The sequence below is a fragment of the Aedes albopictus genome, chromosome 2 (genome assembly GCF_035046485.1).
Source record: "Aedes albopictus strain Foshan chromosome 2, AalbF5, whole genome shotgun sequence".
Taxonomy (NCBI): domain Eukaryota; kingdom Metazoa; phylum Arthropoda; class Insecta; order Diptera; family Culicidae; genus Aedes; species Aedes albopictus.
In genome coordinates this window covers 253742797-253754934 of record NC_085137.1, presented here as the reverse complement: position 1 = coordinate 253754934, position 12138 = coordinate 253742797, and the positions used below count along the sequence as shown (strand labels likewise).

The following is a 12138-nucleotide window of genomic DNA, read 5'->3' as shown; positions in this document are numbered from 1 at the left end:
CCCTTAGCGTAGGTAAGGCTCGGACGGAGTTCCGAACCTGGTCTTAAAAGTAGCTGTTGCAGAGGCTCCCGAGATGTTCAGGTTTGCCATGCAGAAATGCCTGAACGAAGGAGTTTTCCCAGAAGTATGGAAGAGGCAGAGCCTGATTCTATTGTCAAAGGCGGGGAAACCACCTGGAGACCCGTCGGCATGTAGACCGATATGCCTGATCGACACGGCGGGGAAGGTGTTCGAAAAGATCATCCTCAATAGAATGTTGAGGTACACTGAGGGTGTAAATGGTCTCTCGAACAGCCAGTTCGGCTTCCGTAAGGGGAGATCGACCGTAGACGCTATCTTGTTGGTTACCAAAAACCCCCAAGATAGCGCTCCAGTGCAACAGAAGGCGGATTCGCTACAGTGCAGTAGTGACTCTGGATGTAAGAGAACGCGTTCAATAGCTCAAGTTGGCCGGCTATTGCTGATGCGCTCCTGCGTCTGGGCCATACCCGGGTACCTGTACAAGATTTTCGGAAGTTACTTCCAGAATCGAGTACTACTTTACGACACGGAGGTGGGTCGGAAGTGCTTTCACATAACCTCAAAAGTCCCGCAAGGTTCCATCCTGAGTCCGGTGTTGTGGAATATCATGTACGATGAAGTGTTGAGGTTAAAGTTCCCGGTGGGGATGGAGATAGTCGGCTACGCTGACGACATTACGCTGAAAGTCTACGGTGAATCGATGGAAAAAGTGGAGTTGACTACTGCCCACTCGATCAAGGTTGTGTAGGCGTGGATGAGATCCACGAAACTGGAATTGGCTCACCACAAAACAGCTATAGCTGCACTGTCCCGGATGATGTCCAATAGCTGTGGGGTGTATACCAGTAAGTGCAAGCTTCTGGCTAGTGTCGCCACGTCCATACTAAGGTATGGCAGCCCAACTTGGGGCACGGCGAAGTACCAAAAGCTACCGTGGTATGCTGGAACATATGTACTTATGAGCTAATGTGTCTGAGAATTGCGAGCGTGTACCGTACCGTGTCACACGATGCACTCTGCGTCATCATTGGTATGGTATCTATCGGTATCCTTATCAAAGAAGACTAAGAAGTGTTTCGAAATGCGCGGTACAAGAAGCATACGCAGGACTGCCAGATTGGCCTCCGTGGACAAATGGCAGCGCGCGTGGGACAGTTCCACCAAAGGAAAGTGGACCCACAGGTTGATCCCGAGGGTGGATAATTGGGTTAATAGGCGCCATGGGGAAGTAACATTCCACCTGACTCAGATCCTTTCAGACCATGGTTGCTTCCGACAGTATCTACATCGTTTCGGTCATGCGGTTTTTCTCCTCGAATGTCCGGTTTGTGCTGGTTTAGAGGAAACGGCGGAACACGTTTTGCCCGCGTTTTCGCAAGATGCGTGACCGCTTGCTTGCCACATGCGGAGAGGACATAACTCCGGACAATCTTGTCCAGAGGATGTGTAGGGATGAGTTTGGCTGCAATGCCGTTACATCGGCTAGCACCCACATAGTCTTGGAGCTACAGAGGTGGTGGCGCGTGGTCTCGGAGAATGGCTAATCAGACGCTATACAAGAGGTGTATCAAGTATCGAACAAGTGGCCGCGCGGAGAACATTCTGGTTGCGTCGCTGTCGACTGGGTATGGGTAGGATCCGAGCCAGTGGATGGACAAAAAGTCCCCGCATACCTTCAGGAGGTCAAATCACGGTGCATGCAGTATCAGTTCTTTATACTGGTGGAGTAGTTGGAAGTAGGCCTGGTGTTGATCCTGTCCGCCTTCCGCGGACAAAGGAAGTGGTAAGACCACCGGGGAAGCTGGCAATGTACCAGCACATTACCTTGATGTCCTCCCAAAAGAGCATACAATGATGTTCGTTGCTGCAAGGCCACGCAGCTAACCTCGAGGCTGCAATGTGCACTAGCACCGGTCCGAAGCAATACCTTCTAGGTGGTCCCAGAGAGTCGTAGGGCGGTAGTAAATGGTTAAGTGGGTTGGGAACCCTAACCACACTCTACCTGAGTCTCCCGCAAAAAGAAGATACGAAGCAGGTATAGCGGAAGCGGTAAACGCGCAGGTATTCAGCAAAATTTTGCTAAGGGTGACTGGGTTCGATTCCCAGTCAGTACAGGTACATTTCGTTATAAAGATTTTTTTGATTTCCTTAGGTACATTACATATATATCCATGAGTAACCCCGCCCCATAAAACCTTATCTTATAAGTTTTTGACCATATTTTCCCTGAGAGATCCCACAATGCGCTCATCCATCGCATTCATACTCTTCTTGTCCCGAACGATTTATTGATAAAAACGAGATTTCTCTCCCTTATTTGTACTTACAGTCCGTCGCTTGTTTCCCGGTGGTCTACGAAGAAATCAAGGAGCTGTTCAGTAAGCTACAGGGCCTGCAAGAGACCGAGAAGCAGATCAACTCGGAAATCATAGACAACGTGAATCAGATCAAGAGCCATCTCATAAGGGCGGAGGACGCCCGCTACTACAATGGGTGAGATTGTATTCCTTCTGTGGAACAGTGTTTGCATGACTCTAATCGGACTCTTTTGAGATGTTTGCTTCACTTTTTTAAATACATTTTGTATCACTTAGAATATGGACGCACTTAAACGTTTGCAAAGTTTCAACGATTTTGTTTATTTTTTGTCAAAAGTATTTTTCAAATGCGTTAATGAATTATTTTTAGATTTTTCTTTAACCATAAGCATCGTTTTATATAATACTTATTAATAATGCTTGATTGAAACTTTCATGTTATGTATCTTCATGTTTGTCTTTTTTTCAAATGGTAATTTTTTTTAGTTGAGTATTGGTAAATGTAACTTTTCGTTTATTTAAAATATAACATTAATTTCAGATTTGATTTTATTGTTGTCCATAAAGCGTTGCTATTAGTTAAGACTCAAGTGATTCGTTCCTTCAGATGGAAGGTCAAACGCTCATTCTTTGCATTTTATTTTCGTTCATGGCTCATAAAAGCAACTGACGAACGAGGTACCAATTCTCACATATGTTTATTCATTCATTTTCGCTTCTGCAGGGATGACGTTATCAAATACCACAACGAGATGATGAACACGAACGAAGACCTGGTGAAAAACTACAAGATCCGCTTGGTCAACACCAACGAAGTCCAGTTGGCACTCAAAAGCATCCACAGCATTCTGTACAGCGCATCCAAGCTGAGAGGTCAGTGGTGGTACTTATTCATTTATCGACTATAACGAATCGTGCGCGGCTTTTTTCTGTTCGAAATGATGAGCCACACTAGGACTGATTCAGACGACGCGGTTTGGCTTAGTCGTCGCGTTAAATTTTTAGCACATCGTTGTCGTCGGCGGTCGTCATCTTCGGTGACTGGTACATAGGGTCATTGTGCTAGTTTTGTCTTGTCGATTTTTTTCCAACCAAACTTGATCAAAAACTCGGGAACTTATGAATAAACAACACTTAACCAATGACTGTTAGAACTTTATACAATTCCATAGAAAAATGCTTACGAATCATCTATGGAAACTTTCAAACGCAAAGACTTTAAAATTATTTACTGGAATTGTAAGGTTCTGAATAAAAACCGTACAATCCCAGAATGTGTTCCATACATATTCTGTGTAATCTTTCTAATTGTATATGATCTTAAATTTGTTTTGTTGATGTGTTTTTTGGATTTACTAGCATATTAAATAACATTTTACAAAACCTTAATTGCAATCCAATTTGAAACAATAATAGGTAACCATAACGGGTTCACGAACCCCAGTAACAAATGGGCATTCCGTTCCAATGAAATGGACTTTATTGGTATGATGTGTTTACTTATGGACCGACGACGATCGCTCTTGGGGTGCGGTTGATCATGAATAATTCACAAGATCGGTGGTGGTGCTGGTGATGGTTGTGGCGAAATAAGTATAATGTTTGTCGTTGTTGCGTCTTTTTTTCTCTTCTTAGGTCAAGTTTCGGTGGAGCGCTGATTGGACCGTTAAGTCGTTAAGTCCTATCTCGGCATATGTACTTGAAAAGTCACGGTCGCCGTATGCAAGTAGATGCGCTACTGCTGTTGATGGGATGTTTTGCTATGCTGCTACACTATTTATTTATAATTGATAATCTTGGAAATTCAACTGCATGCTTCGTTTTGCACTTAATTATTTTAACATTGAAACCACCTCTTTGACCTCACCCTACTTCAAAGCCTTTTAACTCCACAGCTCTTTCCCCTTAAATCTATCTGCACCCCTGTATTCTTCCTTCAACTGTCACCACTGAAAGCCCCATGCCTCCTACGCACAGTTTGACTTTAGAAACCCACCTGGAACCCTATAATATAACCCCTCATATAACCTGGATAACCCTTAAATTGTGACGGGATTGGTGGTCTAGCGGCTACCGCTTATGATTCGTATTTAGAAACTCCTTGGTTGAATCCCTAGCCCACCTCTTCCCTCCTATTTTATATCTTTATATTTACTTTCTCTCTTTCTCTTCTCTACATATATAACTCAAGTTTATACATAAGTTCATAACCATCGCTAGAACATAAATGGGTTGGAAAAGCCGTTTTCCTCCTTCCAACTTTCACAGTACAGTGTCAATCTATCACATAAAGCCTACAAGTTATGCAACCAATGTAAATCAGGGGTTCTCAAACTTTTCCAGCTTGCGACCCACTTTTGATTGATAAGGAATTTGGTGACCCACCTGCACGTATTATAAGAACGTACGTCATTTTAGAAAATTTGGGCTGGCTTTTTTGATAAATACATTTTGTTGAGCAAAGCGAACTTGCTTAACTATAGGAACGTAGAACTCAATTTTACGAATTTATAAGATTTTTTTTTATACATACAGTTTTTTCGATTTTTGGAAAAGTCACAGTAAAGCGGAGACGCCCAAGTGATCAGTTTCAGAAAACTCTGTTTTAAAGAATTAAGATTAGTTTCCGAGTTTCCAATGCAAACTTAATCCATGAAACACTACAGAACGCCACCGATTTTAGGAATTCTATCATACATTTCCGAACATAAAATTTATACAAAGTGCCTGTACATATAGTGTCAGTTTTATGCTTCTGCAGAACCTCAAAACTTTACATATTATTAAGAGAAATTATTTGACATTTTGTTGTGGTTTCTCATGCAAACATTTTTAAATCCATCAAACATATGCTGTTGAAAATGCTAGTTATGGCTGTATTTACGGAAAGTGAGTAAACATCAAATAGAATTTGTAGAATTATAGACGATCAGGCGAGTCCTCCAAAAATGTTTTATCAATTTTGAAGCTGATTCGTACATTCTTATTTTATTTTTATTTGATTGAAATCAATTTTCAGCTGTGCAGATATCTGTAGCATTACAAATTTTCGAAATTCGGCGGAACTACCGGTTCGGTAAAGCATAAATAAATTCGGTGGAGATAATCAATGTTCGGTGATTTCTTGTCGATATTTGGTAATTTTATGCTGATGTTTAGTAATTCAAAAAAAATGAATAAAATGTAGCTGAGAATGCGCACTGCAAATAGCAAATTGAATTCTTTTTATTTCTGGAACACATAAAAAAAACTAAAATTTCGCAAGATGTTTAAGATCTCTGATAAAAAATTGGAATAGAATTTCCTCTTTATGACTTTATAGCGATTCTTACAGCGAGTATTTGTAAAGTAGAATATGGCGAACAATATCATTTGACATAAGTTAATCAAGGCATTTATTACAATATCGCCCAAGCCTTCGCGACCTACCAAAAATCAGCACGCGACCCACCAGTGGGTCGCGACCCATAGTTTGAGAAACGCTGATAAACTGTGCCACATTTCCTTCAGAATAAGCAACTATTTATTTTTATGGGACAAACATCAAATTCTTGTACCAGTCGATTTTTTGGATTCCATTTAGGTTTAATATAAACTGTACTGTATAAAATTTCAGCGCAATCGGTGAAACTATAATTCAGTGCAAGCGATTCAAAGTTTGCATATATTTTTTTATGGGAAAAGTTACACTTTAAGACATAATATCCCAGAGGTCACCCCTTGTCTCCTTAACCATCTTATGGATACCTGGGGTCCATTGGACCCCAAAGCCACTTTGAAGTGGTCGCAAAATATTTGGATTGACTTATCGGCCCCATTTTTACAGTACCTTCGAACTACAACGCGGTGAGTTATTTGTGCAAAAAAAAAAACAATAGTTTCATGGCGGACAATAGGTTTTTCCATATCAAAGTTGAACCGGGCGATTTTGTACCCCTGGACCCCACGGCACGAATGATTGCATCTTTTGATCATGACTTCCTAGAATAATGCCGTCTTCGACAAAATTGTTTTACAGACCAAGGGCAATCTTATGAATAATAAATTGAATCGAATCAGCAAAGTTTGCTGAATGCCAGTAAACAAAATTTGCAGTGTAGGCCTTGACATACCTAACATCTTTGCTGAAAACATCACCCTTTTAAAAAGTAACGATCACGAGAATATATGTTGGGGTCCAATGGACCCCTGGGTCTCAAAAACGGACCTTTATTTAAGGTATCCATTTGAGGGTTAATTCACATCGGCCAACGCTTCTTGTAGAAAAATCATTTATTATGCCTCTAAAGAAAAATCAGAAAATGGCGATTATCTGCCTCTGGATTCTGATATTATGCGTTGCGCGAAAATTTTTGAGCGCGAGTGCCCGTATACCTCCGCCAGTACGGTAAATCGTGTTGGTGTTTTCGGCGCAGTATTCTTTGGCCCATTCGCGCACTTATTGTAAAAGACACCATAACGATTAAACGTACGAGCGGAGGTCTATTAGCGATTTTGCACCATTTTCGCTCTCTATTTTCTTGCAACGGATAATATAAGCGCGACATCGTTTTGCAGTCTTTGAAGGAATGATTCATAAATGATTTTTCTACAAGAAGCGTTGGTCGATGTGAATTAAGGAGACAAGGGGTGACCCGTGGGATATTTTGTCCAAAAGTGTAACTTTTTCCATAGAAAATCCTATGCAAACTTTGAACCGCTTGCGCTAAATTATAGTTTCACCACCAAGTAACAATTTGTATCGTTTCTGCTCTTAGACATTATTTATTGAGGTTTTGTCATTGATTTACTAAACCATTTGAGGTTTAGTGATGCAGTCTAAATTGCCAAGCAGCTTTAACGATACAAGCAACTTGAAAACACTTTGTAGATATCTTGAAATCCATTGAATATAACTTATCTGCTTGCCTTTTCGCTAAGCAAAATATTCATTGCGCTGTAAGGTATTAAAACTTGGTCCTAAAACCTTTTTCAAATCCGCCGGCATATTACGTCTTATCAGCTTATAACCTGATAGATTGCATAAAGTCGTAATAAAGCCATCTTAAACCTTTTCTGAATTACCACTGGAAGCATTAAAGCTACCTGAGGAGTGTTACGTTGTGTTACTGCAATGCGATCTTACTTTGATCAATCAATTTAATATGCCAGACAAACAGAAAAGGAAACAACCAGGCATTCTTATGTTTTATTCTTTATTATTTTATTTATTATTTGAAGTAAATCTGATGGGAAAATCTCTGGCGGGTTTAGCTTTTACGACTAGGTGGCCAAACTAACCTTTTAACGCGCTTTTGTGACCGGGAAATCAGAAGTAACCGATGATGGGTGGTAGGGATGGCATCGTTTGCTTTGGCTCCGGCATCATGGTAGTTCACTTATTTGAGCAAAGCCAGACGCAACCGGTGTACGAAAATCCATATTGATTTTCACTGTATACTTACCATTTGAGCAAATAAAACAGATTACAAAATGAAACACCACTTAAAAAATTCCTAAAATGGAAATATTTCGGTTTGTTTACATTTCGCAGCAGCAGCAAGTTCTTAAGAGCATTCAGTCTGAACCCACATTTTATAAACCTATTTGGGTACATATATGCTAGTCTTGGCCCCATATTCATAAAGTACAGCAACTCTAGAACATGTTGCTTTTACACTAACTGATCTCCACGATCTGTCTAGTTGGCCCTTATTATGATCTACAGGACTTCGTATGCAAACCGGCTTAGGATTTCAAGTTGCATCATAGTTTTATCAACCTTCTAAATAAAACCATATTCTGACTTGTCAAATATTTGTTTTGATAATTTTTCATGATCGTCATAATAAATTATGCTTGGTTGTTTATCCAGCCATGAATTGGAAAGATGCCGATCTGGAATTGAGATTTGATTTCCTATTTAATATGTGTTAGGAGACATGCCATGGGAAATTTGTGGTGAATGTGACTGTGATAATGACAAAAAATAAGTGCGCCACACAAACTGTGCATTAATAGGAAGTTAAATGCATTTAATTTACTCGGTGGAATTGGCGTGATAAAGCATTTTTCAACATAACGGAGTTTCAAATGCATTATGTAATTTTTCTGAAAATAATAAGGACTGTTCAATTTATAAAACGGACAACTTGCTTGTGCGATATCTTTTTTATTTTTCAATAAAATTATTATCAGTTTTTTGCATAACTTTTTATAGCTATTCTCAAATATAGGAAAAATATAACATTAAGCAAAATGTTCTTTATTGTGTAACTAAAGCGGTTTTCATAAAACATTAATAAAAACCCATTTCTCAAAATTCGACATAACTTTCCACATACTTAACATGCACATTTTCATGAAGTTTTTAATGAATTGGAATCTTATACTATTCTACTAAAGGTAAAGCTCAATACCTGATCAGTAATAATGCACCAAGCAGTCACGAGCTTGATATAGTGAGTTGCCTTTTTTCATATAAATTATTAAAAAATGTTCATTCAAGTCCTGAGTTGCAATAACATCACGGATTCGGCTAAAAATTTGTCCAGAGTAGTAGAATATTGCTCTGTGAATTATACAGAAGAAACATTTACTTTTAATTGCATTTTTCATCAAAAAATTATTCCATAAAGATGGTCATATTAAAAAATGTCATACTTTTTGATCCATTGATGCAGATTTTCGACTCTAGCGAATCTTGTTATTAAATATTTTCAACAAAGTTGGTCCTATGTTATTGTACACCTGATTTAACAATAATCGGAAGCAAAGTTTTTATTTCTAACATCATTGTTATGCAAATTTTGCATTAGGTGGCATTATTATTTGGAAGAACCTTCAAAGAACGAAACTGTTTTGATTACTGTGTCTGTAATGGCGCACAGTAATCAAACTAGCAATGCTATTAAGAAGCAGTTTTCTGCATTTAAAACCACATTATTCCCACTTTCGAATGGGTGCATGAAAAAATTGCTTATTTAATATGTTCATGCCCTTTTGCTTTACAATTGAATTTATTCTAAAAATCGAATCTCACTTGAGACTTAAATATCTCAACACTTAATTTTCCAATTGAGTTTAAATTTTACCAGAATGTTTATTACTCATGCAGCTGCAGCATGGCACATACTTTTCTGATATTAAAAACGATATAACATATGTGAACAGTAATTTTATTTATATTTTAAATTTTCAGTAATCAAAAAAATAATTTCATTTAACACTTGACCGATTTTCTATAAAATAAAACTATTTTTATTCGATTCAAAAATGATTACTATAATGAAAGATGATGTACTGAACAACTAAGCAAGGGTGGTTAAATTTGAACTAAGCGTCTTTTTTTATAGCCTTGTAAAGTTGTCCGTTTTATAAATTTAACAGTCCTTATGACGGAAACGTGTTGTTAAGTTTGATCTTAAGCGCTGTACGAGAAATCATAAAATTGAGTAATGATTTTTCTGTATTTACATAAATTATCCCGGCTAGGCGACATATTTTTCTGATAAAACTCTGCGTTCCTGATGATTTCTCCAATAGGGCTAATCCTTCTAAGGTGGTCATAACTGAGCTTATGATAGGACTAACGGTCTTATCACAGCATTTCTTGGTCTATGATACGGCCACGAAATCTTGTGTTGGTTCTAAGCGTTGCCTCAGAGTTTTGCTTATTTGTTTACAAAAAGAAATCTCTCAGACAACAACCGCAAATGCAAGTTTTATTGAAATGGCATATGATTAGAGATAAAACCAATTCATGACCACTTGCAAGTCTTTAAATGACGATGGTTATAGTAGAAGTTATATGATAGTTTTATGGAATGCCAAAGGTGCAAAGTAAAAAATTACCACATAAAACTAGTATAGAACAACTAGCTTTTTCACATGCTCGTATAAAACCAGGAAAAAACATGAATAAATCTTCAAGGCATGCTGATTGTTACTTGGGCAATAGCTGCCCTGATATGTCTTTCACGGCACGGGCATCATAGCATTCATCTTAGCCCCACTAAGGCATCGTGAGACATCGTAGAAACTGTGTTCTTACCGATTTTAAAAATATTGATGATTCATTTGATTTCATCAGAACAGGTATCAAAATCGTAAAAGTACTAATGTAGAATACATTCGAACAACTCATCCACTCATGTTTCCTCCCACGTACGACCTTCGCTAAAATACTAGACTACGAAACCGGAAGAATGCGAATTAATCCCCATCCTATATCTATATTAGTTGTTAACGACCATTCATTAGATCCATGACAAAAAGTGGACAGCTTTTTATTAATCGCATTTCATTGTTTTTTCGTACAGTCGAAGTACAATATCTTCCATGCACACTATATAGTTGTATACTTACCGTGGATTGTATTCTATTGCAGTTGGAACGTTTGCCGCCTCAATCATCAGCAAGTTCAAAGATGCCTTAAAAACGAACAACATCGAAGCTGTGGTGAAAATCATCGAGCTGGGCGAGATGTAGGTAGTAGGTTATATTGATTCATACGAAGCGTCGCTGTGCGGAGGTGGTCAAACCGGTGTGCTGGCTGAGCCTCTTAATGGAGAGCGAGTGAGTAAACAGCGACTGAGTGCGGTGTTGTGACATGGTACTTTAAACCTTTTAGAATCGATTACTTTTCTCTACATGAGAAGTTTGTACGTGATGATAAGTAAATTTCAATACATTTGGAGTTCAGTTAAAAAGCGGTGCGTTTTATTTCAAGAGAATGCTTTTTGTAATTAACAGAACCTTTTTTCTTCTGCTATCTCTGCTTCTGCGATATCCACATGTTAAGCTATTTATTTATTTTTGTGTTCATCATAATACCGCTTCCACCTTTCAACAGCCTCCGATTTATGTATGTTCCTATTTTGTCAGCTTGCCGACTGCATGAACTATGTCCAATTAAGCGTTTTTTTTTTTCCAGTAATGAAACATTTTGCTTTTGTAAATCTTGTAGTAGGCACACAAATACTGGATTCTCTATGAAAAGCTCCTGGACCGATTGAAAATCGAATCCAGATACCATAAAAATTAATATATATGTCAATGCGGGTATCTTTGATAGTGTGGGAACAATGTATATGTTATAGCATGAGCATGAGCATGAACATTGGTGGCCGTACACTTAGTAGTTGCTATTCCGTGATTGACCAGAGCTAGCGAAATTGCACAAAGAACCAACAGAAGAAGCTAGGGATTAGCACAACATCCTCAATGTACACGTTCCAAATGCATTTACTTTATTGGGCCAATAACAGCATCGGCCACGTCCTTACGGTCAACCGAAAAAGGGATGAAATGTTAGTTTGACAACCGTTGCTACTATAGGTTGTATATAGTACTACTATGCCCTCGTCAGTTTTCTCGGAAAGGAATGGATGAATAGTTACATGGATTCACTTTGGTAAGCGATGTGATCCATTCAACTGTGATCATAAACAAAACACATATACAAGCAGTTGTGTCACCTCACAATTTAGAAGGATGGTGAGACCCTGAAGATTCAGAATAGTAATTTGGAGGATGTCTTTAATAACCAAAGATCTCGCGTCCCCTTGTAATTAGGAGAACTGGTGAATCATTATACAAAGTTACTTGCTTTTATTACCAAGAAATCGAGATCTTGAACCGAAACTTTGTGCTGATGGATTGTGACGATGGATCGTACAAACTAAAGGAAAAAAATATTGAAACATAATTGAGGAACAAAATTCCGTGCCCAGCACCGCAAACTGTACCTTAAATATAAATAAATTCATGAAAAACGCAAGAGAATGTAAATAAATGAGAAAATAGAGCTAATCCATGA

The 12138-nt window shown here is 38.5% G+C and overlaps 1 protein-coding gene across 2 annotated transcripts in view; it reads left to right on the top strand.

Annotated features, from left to right (window-relative positions):
- LOC109427894 (Bardet-Biedl syndrome 2 protein homolog) overlaps window positions 1–11006 on the top strand; it is a 74008-nt gene extending 63002 nt beyond the window's left edge. Inside the window, exons 9-11 of one of the 2 annotated variants that reach the window (XM_029872543.2) lie at window positions 2351–2514; window positions 3064–3212; window positions 10708–10999. In XM_029872543.2, the coding sequence (XP_029728403.2) occupies window positions 2351–2514; window positions 3064–3212; window positions 10708–10808 (414 nt within the window). In that variant the 3' untranslated portion in view covers window positions 10809–10999. Of the gene's footprint in view, window positions 1–2350; window positions 2515–3063; window positions 3213–10707 lie in introns of both variants that reach the window. The other variant, XM_062851559.1, reaches the window with a different exon arrangement.
- Window positions 11007–12138: the final 1132 nt, after the last annotated feature.